Source organism: Acanthochromis polyacanthus, chromosome 21 (genome assembly GCF_021347895.1).
Source record: "Acanthochromis polyacanthus isolate Apoly-LR-REF ecotype Palm Island chromosome 21, KAUST_Apoly_ChrSc, whole genome shotgun sequence".
In the NCBI taxonomy this organism is placed as follows: domain Eukaryota; kingdom Metazoa; phylum Chordata; class Actinopteri; family Pomacentridae; genus Acanthochromis; species Acanthochromis polyacanthus.
In genome coordinates, this window is record NC_067133.1 from 30,074,669 (window position 1) to 30,093,881 (window position 19,213).

Here is a 19,213-nt window from a genome sequence, read left to right on the forward strand (position 1 = left end):
TAGTTTATTCTGCACATTGCACTGAATATTTTAGCCTCAGAATTGAAGTGTTGAGATTGCTACATAGATCCAAGAGAGTCAGGTAAGACTGTTCATCCCAGAGTATAACTAAAAGGAACTCAGGGCCCTTTCCTATATAACATAAGGATAGGTGGGCTACACTGAGAAGGCGAATTTATAATTGGGAAAGTGAACGTTACGTTATAAAACATACTGATCTGTATCTCTGCGCATTTTAAGCGGTTATACGGAAATTCAGAACCTTTTCTAGCGGGTATATGGCGTATACCTGCGTATCACGTAGACTACACCCCTGACTCCCACCTAACAGTGACCTTCCATTTACCATTATTTTTTCATGCTGTAAAAGTTGGAGCTAGCCGTGAGCATTTGAGGTGATTTTGTTGACACTGTTGAGCTTTTCTTTTAATGATCTACAATCTCCAGGTGCAGTATTGTATTAAAACTCAAGAGTGGTGGGTTAAACCGTTAAACCTGAGGCAACACTGCTAACACTGCAGTCTGTGCTACATGTGGCCATAAGCAGAACAAACAGTGAGAGAACGCACCTGTGCATGAATTATTGATGCTGGCTTCAACATCTGGGATGATGGGCTGATAACCAGCGAAGCAGGTGCAGTTGTACGATCCAATTAAGTTCATGCAGTCAGAGTCAGGTCCACAGACAGTAGAGTTTTCAAAACACTCATTAATATCTGAAAAACATAAATAAAAATAAAAGAGGCAACACACAAAAATACATTCAGTCCCACTCTCTCGCTGCGTGGCTCTCATTTTCACAGCACACATTTTAATCTCAGGTCTTGATGTCACATTTAGAACTTTCACCTGACAGTGACCTTCACATGGCCCACCCACATCACACACCAGGTGGGGAGGGCCCAACAGAGACTGTACTTCCTCAGGAAACTCATCTCCGTAAAAACTGTTCATAAACCTTTACCGCTCCACCTTTGAGAGCCTACTAACCTACTGCTGTACAGTGTGGTTCAGCTGCTGCCATACCCCGAGACATTTACACCGGCAGACTTCAGAGCAAAGCCAGAGGATTCACCGGAGACCTCTCACACCCAGGACACTCGGTTTTCTCCTCCCTCCCCTCAGGTCGATGTTGCAGGACACTTAGAGCCAAAACCAACAGATTCAAAAGCAGGTTTTATCCACAAGCTGTCAAATGTCTTCTTACTCCCTCCTGCGCATTTTAAGAGGTTACAGGGAAATTCAGAACCTTTTCTAGTGGGTGTATGGGGTATACCTGCGTATCACCCTGACTCCCACCTAACAGTGACCTTCCATTTACCATTATTTTTTCATGCTGTAAACGTTGCAGCTAGCCGTGAGCATTTGAGGTGATTTTGTTGACACTGGTGAGCTTTTTTAAAGGGGACATATTATGCAAACCTCACTTTGTGAAAGTGGTCTTACAGTAGTGTGTGTTGCAGTAGCTCATTATGAGGTTCGAATTTGAAAACTGTCTGTTTCCTCCCTGCCTTGCTACACCACATTTTGTGAAAATGCCTGCTCAAACGTCCGATTTTGATTTGGGTCCGCTTATGACGCAATAAGTGGATTTAACTCCTCCCCCTGACTGCGCCCCCCCCTCCGCACTGTCCTACCAGCGTGCGTTGTCCTGGGTGAGGGAGGGGGTTCTGGAGTGGCGGTTCTCTCACAGCGCCACTCTTCTCTTGTTTCCCAGAGCTCGGCTTCTCAGTGCGGTGCCGGGCAGTCTCGTGCGAAGTGACCAGGCTCATGGCACCAGTAGTAGCTGTCTGGAGAGCAGCGGCGACGTAGGCGACGTAGGCGGCTTGGTCTCTCACCCTTCTTCTTCTCCGGGCCCACTCTGAGCCATCCTGACGTGCAGCTTGAACGCGGAAGTCGTGTGGGGGCCGGGACGTGAGCCTCTCTCGGCTTCTCGTAGTGCCTCGGCTGCCGGAGCATCTCCTCGGCTGCCGGAGCATCTCCCCAGCCGTCGGCAGCCAGCCACCGGGCACCACCAGCCGAGAGTGGGGAGCCGCCCGGCGCCGCTGCTGTGCAGAAAGCAAACACTCAGCGAGGCACTACGAGAAGCCGAGAGAGCGGAACGCACGCTCACGTCCCGGCGCCCCCACGACTTCCGCGTTCAAGCTGCATGTCGGGATGGCTGAGTGCGGGCCTGGGGAAGAAGAGGAGCGAGAGACCGAGCCGCCTACGTCGCCGCCGCTCTCCAGACGGCTGCTACCGGTGCCATGAGCCTGGTCACTTCGCACGAGACTGCCCGGCGCCTGCACCGAGAAGCCGAGCTCCGGGAAACGAGAGAAGAGTGGCACTGTGAGGGAACCGCCACTCCAGAACCCCCTGGCTGGCTGCCGGCTGGAGCATCTCTCCTGCTAGCAGCTGCTGCCTGTGGCGGCCCACCGTTTTGCGGCGGCGGGTTCTAGGTGTGGTGGAGCTGTCGGGGATTACGGGAGCGAACTCTCCGCTAGCCGGCTCTTTTCCTCTTGGGTTTGCTCCCAAGAGGCGGCTCAGTCCCTCGGTGACAGCTCGTTGGAGCTCCCTCAGTTCTTCCTCCATCTGCAGTCGGGCGAGCGCCATCCCACTTCTGACACCAATGTAGCACTGAGCGCATCCTCTCCCAGAGAGGGGAGGGGGAGTGGACAGATGCGTTCATTTGCATACCTGGAAGCAGGCCCAGAAACAGCTTGTTCTGAGGAGGGCTGGTGAGAGTGAATTTTTTGACCGCTGAAACTCCGAACAAAGGATGATTTTGTGGCGAACAAACTTAAATACTATGTTTTTGGGCTTCTGAGACCTATATGACGTGACTGAAAAATAGCATAATATGGGACCTTTAATGATCTGCAATCTCCAGGTGCAGTATTGTATTAAAACTCAAGAGTGGTGGGTTAAACAGTTAAACCTGAGGCAACACTACTAACACTGCAGTCTGGGCTACATGTGGTCATAAGCAGAACAAACAGTGACCAAGAAAACGCACCTGTGCATGGATTATTGATGCTGGCTTCAACATCTGGGATGATGGGCTGATAACCAGGGAGGCAGGTGCACACATCAGCTCCAGATATGTTGGTGCAGACAGAAAGAGGACCACAGGCAGTACAGTTGAAACACTCTGCAGTATCTGAGGAAGGAACAGGTACTCATTCAACATATGTGTTGTTTGACTGTGTGATGCTTTACAGGTTGTTTCTTAATGTAGAATCAGTTTTGGGTTGAAAATTAAATGAAGCTGCTTCATTTTAGAGGCTCAGTGGAATTGGGTCATTTTTAACCTTTAGGATAAGTGAAGTGTACAGGATGTTCAGACCACACAAGGGTTCAGTAAAATTTTGCAAACTGCATAAATATGATGGAGGTGCAAGAAAGAGAGACAAATGAAGATGTTGCCTTTTAATGTTACCTTCGCAGTTGGTGCTTGTTCCAGGTGCATTTCCTGGATCTGTTGTAGTTCCTGGTTCTGCTGTATTTCCTGGTTCTGTTGTAGTTCCTGGTTCTGCTGTATTTCCTAGATCTGTTGTAGTTCCTGGATCTGCTGTATTTCCTAGATCTGCTGTATTTCCTGGATCTGCTGTAGTTCCTGGTTCTGCTGTAGTTCCTGGTTCTGTTGTAGTCAGTCCATCATCACACGTCACACACAGGTATGACCCCTTGGTGTTTTCACAGCATGAGGCCGGACCACAGATGCCTGGGTCCCTCTTGCACTCATCAATGTCTGAAAAAATGACATGATATCAACACGCTGTGCACATGCTGCCTCTTGATGCATCTCTTCACTGATTTGTAGCAAAGTTTTCTTCATTTTCTCCCCATAGTGAAGCAACCCAAACACTATAGACATAAGACATTACAGATATGTCTATGCACTCATGGTGACAATAATTACCACCCACAATTTCAGAGGACATCATGGTTGTTCAATTTTTTGCCTGTACTTACCAGTACAACCAAATGACTCAGCAGTAGGCAGGTGTGTTGAGGGGATTTCATATCCTTGAATGCAACCACAGCCTCCGGGTATGTTCAGAGTACACCCAGCGAATGGCCCACAGGAATCCTGATTACAGTCATGATGATCTAAACAGAGATAAAATGATTATAGCATGATCATATAATTAATGAGAATAAAAAAAACAAAACGAAATAAAACCTTTTCAACTGTTTACCAACATTGTATCTGTTGGGACTTAATTAGTGTGCAAATAAAATCGTCTTAGAACCATATCATATGTGGATCCAGACATGAAACATTTACTTATTCTCAGTCAAGCAGCGTTAAAAGAGCATCTCATGTCATAGTTTTGTTGAAGCTACCAGTTCCATGACCCAGTCATACCTTCCCTTCCTCTTATACACGACCATTACAAACAGCTGCACAACAAATAATAAGTAGTTTAAAAGTTCAGCTAGTCGTCAGAAGTTTGATTTCCCTGAAATCTGCGTGTAATGTATGATTCTTCTATATATTCACAGAGAAACAGAAGCTATATGATTACAACAGGAAGCTACAACTCACAGGTTACATAACCCAGAAAAGATGCTGGGTGGGGTGATGATTTGAACACGTAGAATCCTCCAGGGCACCAAACTACACTCATTGGTATCGCTAAATCACCACAGATCTTTTTAGAACCTCGAGCTGTTCCTGTCCAGACGTTATCAGACAGCTCGGTTGGATATTGAAATTCAATAAAAATTCCAGACAGTGATCCACCAGTATATATGTTGCATTCTGTAACAATTCTGTCTCCTCCAATCCCTGTGAAGCGCAACCATTGGTTAACAAGTGAGGAATCATTTTTAGGAAAGCCTGGGAAAGACTTCGATCTGAAGTTCACGTTGCGCCATGGTTCATTTATGGTGGTGTATCCATCACAGGAACCTGCAGGTCACAATAAAACATGAGGGCTATGTCATCCATTGTTAAAAGCTGTGTTGTTTCGTGTGTCACTGTGAAAGTCAAAATCATTCGTACCTGGAGGGAAATCACAAAAGACCGGAATGACAAGCAAACCTAACAACAGGAAAAACACTGGAGTGAAGAAGTTGCTGATGCATCAAAATTATACATTTTAACTGCAAACAACAGACTGATACCAAAAGACATCTGGTTTAATTAACACCACGTTCACATTTACCATAAAATACCAGCTGCATCTTTATAGAACTGTCATTAAAGGCATGAATCATAAAAAATTACCAATGTTTGATTGAGATTAATCTTTACTGTCTGTCCAAAATAAACCATATTCTAGCTAAATAAATGAGCCCTGGCATTAATTTAAAAAAAAGGATTTCCTCTGATAAGCTAAATTTATCAAGGATGAGCACAATAATATCAATTCACTTACAGAGAAGTTGTGCCAGGACACAGTCCATTGTTCCCATGTCAAGTCTGCAGATCAGCTCTGACTGTGTGAAGTTTTTACACATTAAAAAAAGGAGTACACCACCCACAAATGTATTCCTAAAAGGGATTATGGAAATGCAAAAAACAATGCAAATTCACTGACTTGAGGTGTTTGATAGGTTCAGAGGTGAAAAGGGGAAGATGTAGCCAAGACTTCAGCATGTAGCAGGACGAGGCAGCATCTGTTAGTAGAATGCAGCCCATGTGTGTTCTCTGTGACCCACTTTTACATCTGAAAAAATCCAACACAAAACATTTTTGCTGCTCTTTTTTCTTTTTTTCTTTCTTTTTTTTTTTTTTTACCAAGGTCATTGGTACTTGAACCGATCAAACCTGGATTACATTGTCCCAGAGACACCAGAAACTCTTTAAAACACAGTTTCAGATTTCTATTTCTAGTGAATGAGAAAAAAAGGGACATTTCCATGCTTTTTTATTTTTTGCATCATCAATCAATGTCTACGTCTGTCTATGCCAACCCTGTCTTACAAAAAAATTACATTCCTACACAGTTGTACTTCAGTTTCAATCATCATGTTGAGTCTAATATATGACTGGTTGGCTGAAAAGAAGCAATACTTGGAATGCAAGACAATAAATGTTGCTTAGTAACATATTTGTAAAACATAATGGAGAACGCAGGAGAGAATATCAGGACAAGTGACACAAACAGAGCAGCAGCACATGCAATCTGTGTCAGCACCACTACTGAGGATTCTCTCTGTTTTTTAGGTTTATATTGTAGTTGGGACCAACATGGGGACAACTAGTCTGGTTAGTCACTTCAGAACAGACAATATCTAACCTCGACCAGAGCAGAGAGTCCTGGCATTTCATCCTCGCACAGCATCGGCCTTTTTGGAGATAATTTAGGATGATGTCACAGCTGCAAGGAAACACCTCAGAAAGAGGAAAGAGTCATTTTTCCTTCACACTGATGAGTGACTCTTTAAAGAATAATCATGTTTATTTTGGTGCAAAGTATATTAATGAAACTATGATCTTTTTTTTACAGACTTGATCTTGCTTCCAAACTTTTGGCCTGTAGCGCATTTCCTCCACTCGATGTTAAGTCCTTATTAAGGCTTTTTAAGTTGTGTCTCATGTCTGAAAGGAACAGTATTTTGATCTTTAATCATTATTACTAACATTTATAAATATCTGTAGATCAGAATTGTGCTGCCTCATCCAAACTGTAGCTTCACAGATTTTTACACAAACTTCTTTTACTCGTATTCCGATCAATTCAAAAACTTAACAGACAAATAGGAAATAAAAGCAAAATGGAGAATTCCATAAATTACTCACGAGTCATATGTCCCATGGAGCCGAATGGGTGACGTAGAAGTCTCCAAGAGAGAGGACCAGACTCATTTGGATTCCCTGTTGTTGGGGTAACAGACTCAGGTGGATAGGTATGTAAATGGGATATGAATGGAGTAGGCCTTGTTCCACCATGTGCCAACAAGATGAGCAATGTTTTTGGACTATCCAAAGAAAAGAGGTGGACATAAATGCTCGGTTGTGTCATGTTTCTGTAATGCCGGTGTGTCCGTCACAAGAACCTTTCTGTATTCAAACTATTAGATACATGCAAATGGTATGACTTAAGCTTTCACTGGTTTCATAGAGTATTTTTACTGTATCTTAAGTAAATATCACTCACATCATCAGGATAAACAGTGGCAAGACCTAGAATAAATCAAGTGTAACGCCCACCACATCTGCCGCCAGGTAGAGGCAGTCTTGTTTCGTATCTGCAGATGGAGACTCTGGTGGCAATAAAACACAGCGAGTGGGCATAGGCAATGCTAAAGAAATTCATTACAATAGCAATATTAACAACACAACCAAAAGAGCAACAGTAATGGTGGTAACACCAACAGGAAGTAAAGCGGAAGGCCACGGATCTAAGGAATACGAGGCTGAACTCAGACTGAGCCTCCTAGAGGTCTGGCAGACAACTACACCAGGGTCAATACAAAAACAGACAGAATTAACCACAAATCTGAACTAAGTACCACCGAGCCAGGAGAGTTTAGAATCAAAATGCACAAAAACTCGAAACACAAATTCAGCCATATTTAGCACTCGGAACTCAGGATTGACAAAGCAGAAAACTAAAAGCTGCTGATTGGCAACTACAGAGTAACACTACACAAGTTACATGATTGTGGAGGGAACTTATTGTCACAGACAAGAGAGGAGAAGGAGAAGAATCTCTCTTTCACCTCTCTGTCTCAATGACTGCACCATAGAACTTCTCCTGGGAGCCACTCGTCCTACTGGTTGCCCATATAACCTGTTGAAGCCTGGAGAACTACATCTGTGATTCTCTAGCTGCTGGTGTCACTCACCCCTCTTCCTCTCCAGCGGGTGCAGGATTCTTCTCTGTAGACAAGAAGGATGATTCTCTATGCCCCTGTATAGACTTCCAGGATGTTAACGACATTACCATGCTTGTGAGGCAGCTGAAAAGATTTTATTCCAACAGGCATTTTGTTGACCTGTAACTGCTTTATTTTATTTGTTTGATGCACTTTATTTTAGCTGATGCTTCCCATTTTAACAGTTTACTACCTTTAGCATTATTGTTTTTGCTTTTATCCTTGTTTTATTTTTGTTGTACAGCACCTTGTGTTTTTATATCTGTGAAAAGTGCTATGTAAATAAATTTTACTACCATCAAGAACACCTGCCCTCTGCCACTTACTAACTCAGCATTCACACCCTCTGCATGGATCAACAGTATTCACCTAACTGGATCTTCATAATGTCGACCATCTTATCCAGATCTGTGAGGGTGACAAATGGAAGACTGTCTTCATTACACCCTTTGGACATTTTGAGTGCCTCATGATGCCTTTCAGATTCACTCATGCACCAGCTGTCTTTCAGAACCTCATCAACAATGTCCTGAGAGATATGATCTGCAATTTTGTTTCTCTGGATGACATCCTGATTTACTCTTTACCTTCAAAGAACACATCCTTCATGTCTGCCAAGTCCTGGAGCAGCTTTTTAAGAAGAGACTCTTTGTCAAGGCCAAAAAATGCAACGTCCATGAACCCACTGCCTCGTTCCTCGGATATATTATCTCCCCAAGCGAGGTAAAGATGAACCCTGAGAAGCTGTCCGCGGTGAGGCACTGGCCACCTCCTGACAATTGCAAACAATTGCAGAGGTTCCTGAGGTTTGAGAACTTCTACTGACTATTCATCCGTATAGATGAATAGTATAGAAAGGTCGCAGCCCCACTTACTGCTCTCACTTCAACCACCAGACCCTTCCTATGGACCTGTGAAGCTGACCAGGCCTTTCAGGAAATCAATGTCTCTGCCCCTATACTCATCCAACCATATCCTGACCGCCAATTCATTGTAGAGGTGTTTGCTTCAGACACTGGATTTGGAGCTGCATTGTCCCAATGTTCACTGGAACAAAAACTACACCCATATGCTTTCTTCTCTCATCAAATCTCAGCGGCCGAAAGGAATTATGGTGTCAGGAATCATGAACTATCGACAATGAAGTTGGCTCTGGAGGAGTGGAGGCATTCGTTGGAGGGGACAGAATAGCCTTTCATCATTTGGACCGACCATAAACACCTTGAGTACATTCTTGGCATGAGCCAAGAGGTTGAATGCTCACCAAGCCCACTGGACACTGTTTTTTGGGCGATTTAATTTCTGTTTGACCTATCACCCTGGTTCTCGTAATGTTAAACCTGATGCCTTGTTCCAACAGTTCTCTGCCCCAGAAGCTGCCGGAAAACCTGAGTCCATACTGCACAGGTCCTGACTGGTTACCTTCCTCACATGGCAAGTTGAGACACAAGTCCAAAAGGTGCTGGAGCACCAACCTCAACCAGGGAACGGTTATCCTGATTGTTTGTTCTTGATGTAGTCTGTTCCCTGGTACTCCAGTGGGGCCACATCTCTAGTGTGACTTATCTGGGAGAAGCCCATACACTGGAGGTGGTGCGCCGTAAGTTTTGGTTGTCGTCCATGCAGGCCGATATACGGGTGTTCATTTCTGCCTATTCTGTCTGTGCTCGCAATAAGAAGTCAAACCAACCCAGTACTGGTCTGCTGCAGCTGCTACCCATCCCCAAGCGGCCCTGGTCCCATATCACTGTAGACTTTGTCACTGGTCTTCCACCCTTGCAAGGTAATACAGTCATTCTTGTGATTGTTGACTGTTTTTCCAAGCCAACTGTTCCTCTGCCCGAGTTCCCTACAGCTAAACAGATGGCTGAGATAATGATCCTGCTCTCTGGACTACCAACCGAATCTGTTTCCCTCACAAGAGCAGAAAATAGCCATCCCTTTGGTCCAATCCTCCATCAAGACATGTGAAGTGACCTGGAAACAGGCTTGGAAATCCCTCCTGTGGGCTGCTCAGTAGATGGATCTGCAGGCCAACCATCGTACCCCCGCTTCAGCCTACTTTCCTAGGGCAGAAGATTTGGTTGCGGGCCAAGGATTTACCTCTGTGGGTGGAGTCCAAGAAACTAGCCCCCCCCCCCCCGATTTATTGGCCCCTTCCCAAACGAGCGTGTTTTGAACCCCAGTACGGTTTGCCTTCACCAATATGAGGATCCATCCCACGTTTCATGTCAATCAATCAATCAATCAAAGTTTATTTATAGAGCACTTTACAACACACACTTGGTGACCACAGTGCTTTCGAGTTAAAAACAAACATTAAAATAAGAAATAAAAGTAGATTAAAAGAAAGATGTCTCTCAGGTGAATCCAGTCAAAGAGAGCCCTTTCCTTTTCTCTCCAGGTGGGCGTGACTGTGGTGCTTATTTCAACGTGGGCAGGTGCTGCTAATCCCAATCACCTGAGGAGGTACGCGAGCAGGTCGCCGTGATTCCATCAACTACTACTTTTCTCCAGAAAATCAAGTGTCAGACCACAAACTCAGCGCAAGACCATTAAACAGCCTTAGTCAGTTCTGATCCGTGTTCATTCTAGCTCCCTTTTGCCAAAACTTTATACTGACCATTGTTTCCTTGCATTCCAGCTCTGTATCTCCTGCCTGCTCGCCTACCTGACCTGGACCCACCTGCACTGTCCCTCTTCAGTACGGACTGCTCCCATCACCTGCTTGGTTTCATCTACGTCTGCCTTCATCACTCTGGACCACATTCCCCCATCAAAGTCCAGCTCCATCTCCCACAGCATCTGCCTGTCCTCCGCCATCACCAGCACACTACCACTGCCTGCCACTACCAACCCGGCTTTCCCCTTACGCTTTGTCAGGTAAGTTTCCCGCTCACTTTTAGAGTCCAGCTATTGCTCAGAGGTTTCGTGTTAGTTATTGTTCTGAGAGTTATTTTGGATTTTCTGGTCAGCCGAATTGTCAGCAGTCTAGTATGAGCGTTGTTTTATTTTTTGTATTATTTTCATAACCTGGTCTTACCAAGTACTGGTTAGTCTGTGAAATCTGTCCTTGTTTGACCAGACTCTGTTGTTCAGTTTACCTGCCAGCTCCACAGAGTTTAGCGCTGCTTAGCTTAGTCAGTTCTCACGCTCTGTTTCCTGTGTTATGTTCTCTGTCCCTTTGTAAAATAAACTCTTTAATTCACCACACCTGTCTACTGTGTCTTCGTTCCCGCACTTGAGTCTCAGTTCTCGGCCCTTGTAACCTTAAGACAATAGAAGGTTATGGAAAATATGAATTAATGCCCTGAAAACAACTGCACCTTTAATATAGATTTTATATATTAACAGGTCATTCTATAGCTTACTCTGTTTATGCACAAAAATGCCATCTTAATTATTTAAATGCACATTTGAATAAAATTCCATCCAAAGTTGCCAAGTGTGATTTTAAATAAATTTGGAAGTGATACTAAAGAAGAAAAATTGTTGTTTAAATATACTCTGATTCTAAACATTTTTCCCCAGAATAGATCTTTTCAGAGCCAAGTTTCTGTCAAAAACACTTCAATGATGCTACTTCTACTTAAATTTTCGAAGTAGATGTCACCATGACATTTATCACAGTACTTAGTGCCAGCTTTAATGAAAGCTTCCTGTGGTGTAGTCTAAAGAACTACTTTCAGATTATACATTAAGAAATACTGATACGAAAACATTCAAACACTAAATTTCATACATCATACATTTTAATACATCAAACTATGTTTTTATCTGTCCAGCTAAATATAACAAATTTATAACTTGTCTGTTTTTATTTCTACCTTGTGGAGAACTTTGGATCTTTAAAAGTGCTCAGTAATTAAAAAGGAATTTTATCACTATTCCCCATTGATCTCTCCAGATATTAAGATTTTTGTTCCTTGTATCATCATTGTGAAATGATTCTATTGTCTTTATGTTTACTAGAAATATAAAATATTGTGCAGCACCAAAGACATGACTGCAGTATAAATGCCATTTTATTGGAACATAAATGTACAGTTTAAGGCAATGCTGGTTCCATATTACACCCAGAATTATGTGAACTAAATGAAGTCATCTGTGCACAACAATGCATCAGCCACACTGTCATTAATTGTGATTAAATGCTGCAGCCTTGAGGAAGACACATGCTTTGCATTAAGCTCAGTGTTGTCTGTAAAGTACACAGAAACAAATCAAAATGTTGGTCCAGTCCTGTCAAACTATTCCAGAATATGCACTCATGCATAACCCTTTGTGTCATGCAGGTTTTTACTTGTTTTTCGGATTTGATTTGATTTTTTTGACGAAGCTCAAAACCTACTTTACCACTCCATTTCATCCACTGAAAAAATAGTAACTTCATCACAGCCAGTCCCATAAACATTTTAATATTCTACATTTCTGGTGTAAGCAGGATCATGAGCCGTAATATACATCATTCATTTATTTTCACAATTTATGAGAACAGGAAAAGAGCAACACATACAGAAATTCAGATGTCAGCATTAGATATTCCAAAGAAAATCCCACCAGCTATTGATCAATGTGCATTTCCCAGAATTAAAACCTTTAAAAGTACACACAGATTTTCTATTCCAAGGACACAGGTGATTTAAAAATGAAGATGACACATCACTGGTGCCTTCCAAAGATGATAAACAGCAGTAAACGGTTTTCTCTTCCTGCATACATCCATGTCTGATAGGGATATATAGTAAAATAAATGAGGCTAAACTAGGTCTGTGGGTTTTTATTTTCAGTCTTTACTATTAAGTTGAAAGAGTTTCTGAGCCCATCTGTAGTATAAGAGGTAAATGATGCCAAATTTGTCTTGTAAAGTTGAACACACACCAGAGTGTCCCAGCTGGCAGGTAAATGCAATGCAAATGTTAAGAAGAAGAAACAACTGAGACCTGAATGTTTTTACATTGTAGAGGATCTGTTTTTCTGAGATGGTGGCTGTGTGAGGGTGTGAGCTGTAGCGTGTTGGGAAAAACTTCCACACCCAAACAAATGAGACGCTCACAAATTTACATTATCTTCACAGCTGTCAGGTAGGACTGTGAGAGCTGCTAATAATATGGGCCTTCAGTGTGTTCTGGATAAATCAGTAATGTACAAGGACTAAGAAAATCATAGAAACTCTGATTTGTGCAGTTACACGAGCTACATCTCACATATAATAAGCAAAATCTTACGAATCGATGCAGTTAACACAATATAAACTGTTGTAATATTATATTACACAAATAGTAAGATCTAAATAATCTTGTGATAGTTACTGTAGAATTTTTACTTTACCATTCACAGTATTCAAACTCAATTAAAACCATTTAACTTCCAACCCTACAAGAGCAAACTAGAACCTTAAGACAATAAAACACACCAGCTGTAGAGGCTCATGTGGATAAACCGTCTACATGCAAAGAAGTGGAATTGATAAAAAGAATAAATAATAAATTGCTAGAGATGGTTTCGTCTCCTTTCTGTCTCTCCTCTCCCTGTTTTCCCCTCATCAGGATTACTCATCATCCTTTCATTTCTCACTTCTGTTATTCGGGCTTGTCCAAGTCCTCAGTGACTGAAGGTGCATCCTTCTGCTGAAATAAAATAATCAGTTTGCCTGTGAACTTAAAAAACTTCTAGGACTTGATAATGATTAGTAAGACTGATTAGAATAATGTGTTGGTTTTTCTGAGACTCACCACAGTTCTGTCTTCTCTGCAGGAGCATTTCAGCCACTTTCTGTACTCCTCTCTCACCTGGAACACAGAAACAATTCAACAGTTCAGTTCTACAGGAAACACTGAATGCATTGCAAAGTTGAAAGGTGCTACACCATGCACATCACAATCTAAAAAGTAAGTCTGACACAGAAATTAGTGAGAATTAGAAAGATAAAGATGAAGCACTACCTCCTTGTTGAGCAGACAGTGTACGATGTAAAGGCAGGTGCCCTGCTGGGAGTTGAAGATGATGAAGAGGACCTGGAAGAAAAGGTTTGTCTGGTACAAACCCAGAATCCATGTGCAGCCCAGTATGACGAACTGGGCCACGATTTTAAACACAATTATCCTGCAAGAACATCACACACAGAAGATTTAACGCTTCATCATATGCTGAGATTCAACAACCACTTGACAAAATGTTCCTAATTAAGTAAGTGTTCACATGTTTCCAATGCATCTCAATGTGTTGACTTAAGGTTTGACCTAAACTGTGTCTCTTTCACGTTCCATTTCCAAATCTACCAAACATCTTAGCACAACAATAAATGCCATTAGCCACTGGTATGTGCTACTTTTAACTCTATGAAACTTATGTTAGAATATCAAATTAAGTATCTGCATAAAACTACCAAATAGATTCTAAATAACTTGTAATACTTGTAACAACCTGAAAGTCGGGGGGAAAATATGAACTAATCTTGAACATTCCTACCTGGTGTCTTTGGATTGGGAAACATCACTTTTCATGTTGGCCAAAGTGGGTCTCAGACTCCATAGAGTAGCGAAGAACAAAGTGCAATTGAGCTTAAAGAAGAAGAAAAGCACAAAAGCTGAGCTGAGATCTTACAGAAAGTAAGGAAATATGAATAACTTCACAGACGCACAGTTTTAGTCAATAACAGGAAGTTGAGTTCCTATATTTTGTTGCAATAGGTTGGATGTATTTGCTAATATGCAGCATACTCACTCCAAGGATAGCAATCACTGGGCCTGTTAAAGCCCAGTTGAAGTTACGCTGCCTGGAGAGCCAGCACCTGCAGCAGAATCAAACACACAATCTGTCATGTGAAAAGAACGTAGGAGAGCATGAAAGCTAATTGGGACTCTGCTTTCAAGTCTGGAAATATGGAACTATCCAGCTCAGCCAGATCCAACCTGAAAAAGGGCAGGGGACTATATGTCCAACACTGTGGTTTGCAGTACGGGGGCCCCACAGGGGACTGTCCTTGCCCCCTTTCTTTTCATCCTCTACACTGCAGACTTCTCCCATCACACCACAAACTGCCATCTACAGAAGTTCTCTGACGACTCTGCCATCGTCGGCCTCATCACGGACGGAGATGAGGAGGAGGACAGAGAACTTAACCGGGACTTTGTGGACTGCCTGCTGAACAGCCTCCAGATCAATGCGGTGAAAACCAAGGAACTGGTGGTGGACTTTAGCAGGAACAGACACACTTCTACACCAGTGAACATCCAGGGAACGGACATTGAGATTGTGGACTCCTACAGGTACCTGGGTGTTCACTTAAACAAGAACCTGGACTGGACTACTAACACCAGCGCACTTTACAAGAAAGGTCAGAGCAGACTCCACCTGCTCAGAAAACTGAGGTCCTTTGGGGTGCAGGGAGCACTTCTGAAGACCTTTTATGATTCTGTGGTGGCATCAGCCATCATGTATGGAGTGGTCTGCTGGAGCAGCAGCATCACGGCTGCAGACAGGAGGAGACTAAACAAACTGGTAAAGAAAGTCAGTTCTGTCCTGGGCTGCCCCCTTGATCCTGTGGAGGTGGTGGGAGACAGGAGGATGATGACAAAGCTGTTGTCTATCATGGAGGACACCTCCCACCCCCTGCAGGAAACAGTAAGATCACTGGGCAGCTCCTTCAGTGACAGACTGCTTCACCCGCGATGTCTAAAGCAGAGATACCGCAGCTCCTTCCTTCCTGCTGCAGTCACACTTTACAATCAAGCTCCCAGTAGTTTCTGTTCACCCATTTACAAACTGTGCAATAGGAAGTGTAAATAATGACGCTGTGCAATTTCAAAAAGTCTTGCTGTAAATACTGCTTCTTTTCTTTTCTTCTTCTGAAGAAAATATTCTTATTTATATATGTATGCACTGTGTGCTGCAATCTCTTTTATTCGATGCCCTATCTGCTGCTGTACAATGTAAATTTCCCCACTGTGGGATTAATAAAGGTATCTATCTATCTATCTATCTATTAAGTGGGTGAAAGCAACATATGCAAGGAAGAGTGAGGGGCACTTCATGGAGAGAAATCCCCGATGTGTTTGACAGAGCATCTGGGTCCTTGTTAACATAAACAACTCCCATCACCTGCACCAGCACAAACCTAGCAGAGGAGCTAAACAGTTCTTTGCCAGGTTTGAAGTAAATGAGGAGGACGGTTCCCCTAAGCTGCTACCCGCTGACAACCTGGCCCTCAGGAGGTCAGGACGGCAGAGTGTGAATCCATCAAAGGCTGTTTGTTCCTTCTGTGTTTAGGGGAGGGTATTGAGGAGCTGTGCAGACCAGCTGGCTGAGGGTTTTTACTACCATCTTTAACCTCTCGCTGGCTGTCTGCAAAGTCTACAGCTTCCTAAAATCTGCCGCTGTCGTACCCATCCCCAAGAAGCAGTCGGTCAGCAGTCTGAATGATTACAGACCTGTATCTCTCACTTCAACTGTGTTGAAGTGCTTTGAAAGACTGGTGGTGAAGCACATAAAATCCTCACTACCTCCCAGCCTTGATCAGCACCACTTTGCCTACAGAGCCCTCCACACAGTGTGTAAACAGCTTGAACAATCTGGAAGTTATGCAAGGATGTTGTTTGTGGACTTTTTAAAAAATATTATTTTTATGGCCTTCTTCGGCTTTATTAGATAGACAAAGTGAGAGACAGGAAACAAGAGAGAAGAATGGGGGCTGTGAGCGAGAATCAAACCCAGGCTACACACGGTTCACATGCTTAATCTGTTGAGCTATAAAGGCACCCATTGTTTGTGGACTTTAGTTCTGCTTTTAATACACTCTTCCCAAGCAGACAGATGTCTTTACTGCACAGCCTGGGTAGCGGCGAGCACACCTGCAGATGGATCAGAGACTTTCTCGCCAACCGTCTCTACTCAGTCAGGCTAGGGCCTCATCACTCCTCAGTCCTGACAGTTAGCACTGGGGCCCTTCAGGGCTATGTGCTCAGTCCATGTTGTACACCCATGACTGTGCTCCAGTCCACAACAGCAACATCTTTGTCAAATTTGCAGATGACACCACTGTGGTAGCGCTGATTCACAACAATGAGAGAGGAGGTCCTGAACCTCAAATGGTTGTATTTATATAGCGCTTTTATCCAAAGCGCTTTACATGATACGTCACATTCACACACTGATGGCGGAAGCTGCCATGCAAGGCGCTAACCACGACACAGAGGTGTCTTGCTCAGGACATCAACATGAGCACGACGGGCCGAGGATCGAACCAGCAACCCTGCAGTTACAAGACGGCCACTCTACCCACTGAGCCATGCTCCCTCAACAACAACTCTGCCCTTTGTTGTTGTCATGCTTGTTCTTCTTCTTGTATTTACTTATGTTGTGCATTGTGTGTGTTTAATGACAATTAAAAGCTTTCTATTCTGTTCTATTCTAAGTTCCTGTTTGTTCTACTTACGCCTGTGCTTCAGTAGCACCGTATCCATCAGAATACACCAGCGCAGAAACGCCCACAATCACAAACGGAACTCCGTAGCCAATCAGGTAGAGCAGCAGCCTGGGGAGACCGTCTCTCTGGATGACCTGCACCTTGGAGAGCCTTCGGACCAGCAGATGAAGCTGCAGGGCCTCCAGCAGCATCCACACAAAGCTGGCAACGACTAAGAAGTGGAGAAGTCCTGCCATGACAGTGCAGGCCAGCTGTAGGGACACAGAAAGGGAATGTTGAAACCAATCAGAGCGTTCTCCAAACACCTTCAGCTCAGCTTCACTACACAGATGTTGAAGTGTCTCAGTCTGATTGTACCTTGTCATCCAGAAATCTGTCATTCCACAGTAGTAGCAGATGAGATGAGCCGAGGTTGAGGCAGAGGTGAAGGCGAGCTGTGTTGTTGATTTTTGGGTTCCAGCTGCACAGGAGGAAGGTGAGGATGGCCAACGCAAAGAAGAACAGTCCGACAATCACACACATCCGGTTCAGCCACTCTAAGAAATCACTTTGTGGTGGAGGCTGAAAATGCAGAGAGACAGATGTTGATGGACACGATCTTGGGTTGTTCTCATGAGAAAATTTTAAGGGTGAAAAATGCATGTAAGTGCTGGACACATATTGAGATTCCTTCACAGCACTGGGTTGGCCAACAAAAGGCTATTTTTAGACTATGGACCATGTTTAGAGGTGGCAGTTCACAATATTTCCCAAAAACTTGAAAGCATCTGCCATGAAAAATGGAATAAACTGTCCAAATCCAGGTGGGCTGACAAGGAGGTCCCACAAAGGAAATATTTTAGAAACTGGGAGATGACAGTTTTTCTAATTTCCTTTAATATGCAAAATCACGTTTTTAGTGTAAATTGGTGGGGGAATTGCAACTTCACCCTTGATAAATTAGATCTACAACAAGAGTGGTGTGTATAACTCTAAAACAGGAGTTTCAGAATCCTCTACTGTGTCTCTGACCAAAAGGTATTTTTACAACATAGATAGAAATTGCAAATACCTCCCCAATCTGCATGATGAGGGCAAAGGTAGAAAGGTGAGAGCAGCTGCAAACCGTGTGGTTTTCCTCCGAGTGTGAAACCCAGCAGCCGTCTACTGACCAACGAAAGGTCTCTCCACCTTCTCCTCCATCATCCTCCTGCCACTCCCAGTACACACAGGTGGCAATTCCTGATTCGGGTACTTTCTGCAAAAACCAAGAGAAATGGACTGAAAGCATGAAAAGTGTTTTTAGATAAACACACAGGAGGACAATCAATATGCTGCAGCAGCACCTTGTGGAAGATGGTGAAGTTGACGGGATCTGTGAGGTTGGTGTTGATTGTTTTGGGTAATATGGCAGTGAAAACATCTGAATACATCTCCGTCTTGTTCTCTGATTTGAAATATTGATGACTAAGAAGGTTTTCCAGCCCATTCAGTGTCAGAAAGGCAGCAGCTGCAGAACCTGGGGATGTCCACACCACAAAAGAAATGAACAAATATTACTTTTTTCTTGGTTGCAGTCATCAACCAATTTACTGAATTTCCCTTCGTGGATGAATAAACTGATTCTATTCTATTCTATTCTATTCTATTCTATCATCTTTTCTTCCAATCCACTCTCTCACCATTGTTGGCGCTGGCTAGAGCTCCAATGTTGATTTCCATGGTCAGGTTTTGGACAGAGAGGCGGGCATCCATCTTGTATGGACTCTCAGGAGTAATGATCAGAAGGTCCAAATCTTAGATGTGGATAAGAATTACTTTATATTCACTGTGGTTTTATATATGGGCCATGTAGACAATAATGAAGCTTTTCTCACCCACTGTTGGAGTCTTCACTGCTTTTCTGATGTCACTCTCAGTTGGTGGGACCATCGCAGCAACTAGGCGGTCTAAGATGACAAGAATGTAACTTCCAGTCTCTCCGTCTCCTTCACT

The 19,213-nt window shown here is 43.4% G+C and overlaps 2 protein-coding genes across 2 annotated transcripts in view; both read right to left on the minus strand.

The window, feature by feature from the left end:
- The window catches only part of LOC127531693 (adhesion G protein-coupled receptor E3-like), a 32,818-nt gene extending 22,183 nt beyond the window's left edge, over positions 1-10,635 (minus strand). The window contains 4 exon segments of the mRNA XM_051941528.1: positions 1,638-2,078; positions 2,353-2,599; positions 3,419-3,619; positions 10,484-10,635. Of these exon segments, the coding sequence (XP_051797488.1) occupies positions 1,638-2,078; positions 2,353-2,599; positions 3,419-3,619; positions 10,484-10,635 (1,041 nt within the window).
- A 2,750-nt stretch (positions 10,636-13,385) lies between these two features.
- LOC127531694 (adhesion G protein-coupled receptor E3-like) lies at positions 13,386-18,973 on the minus strand. Its single transcript, XM_051941529.1, is given in 10 exon segments — positions 13,386-13,439; positions 13,548-13,604; positions 13,758-13,917; positions 14,284-14,375; positions 14,539-14,605; positions 17,249-17,490; positions 17,597-17,800; positions 18,291-18,476; positions 18,565-18,737; positions 18,901-18,973. Coding segments are annotated over 10 exon segments (1,308 nt in total).
- Between the last annotated feature and the right edge of the window lie 240 nt (positions 18,974-19,213).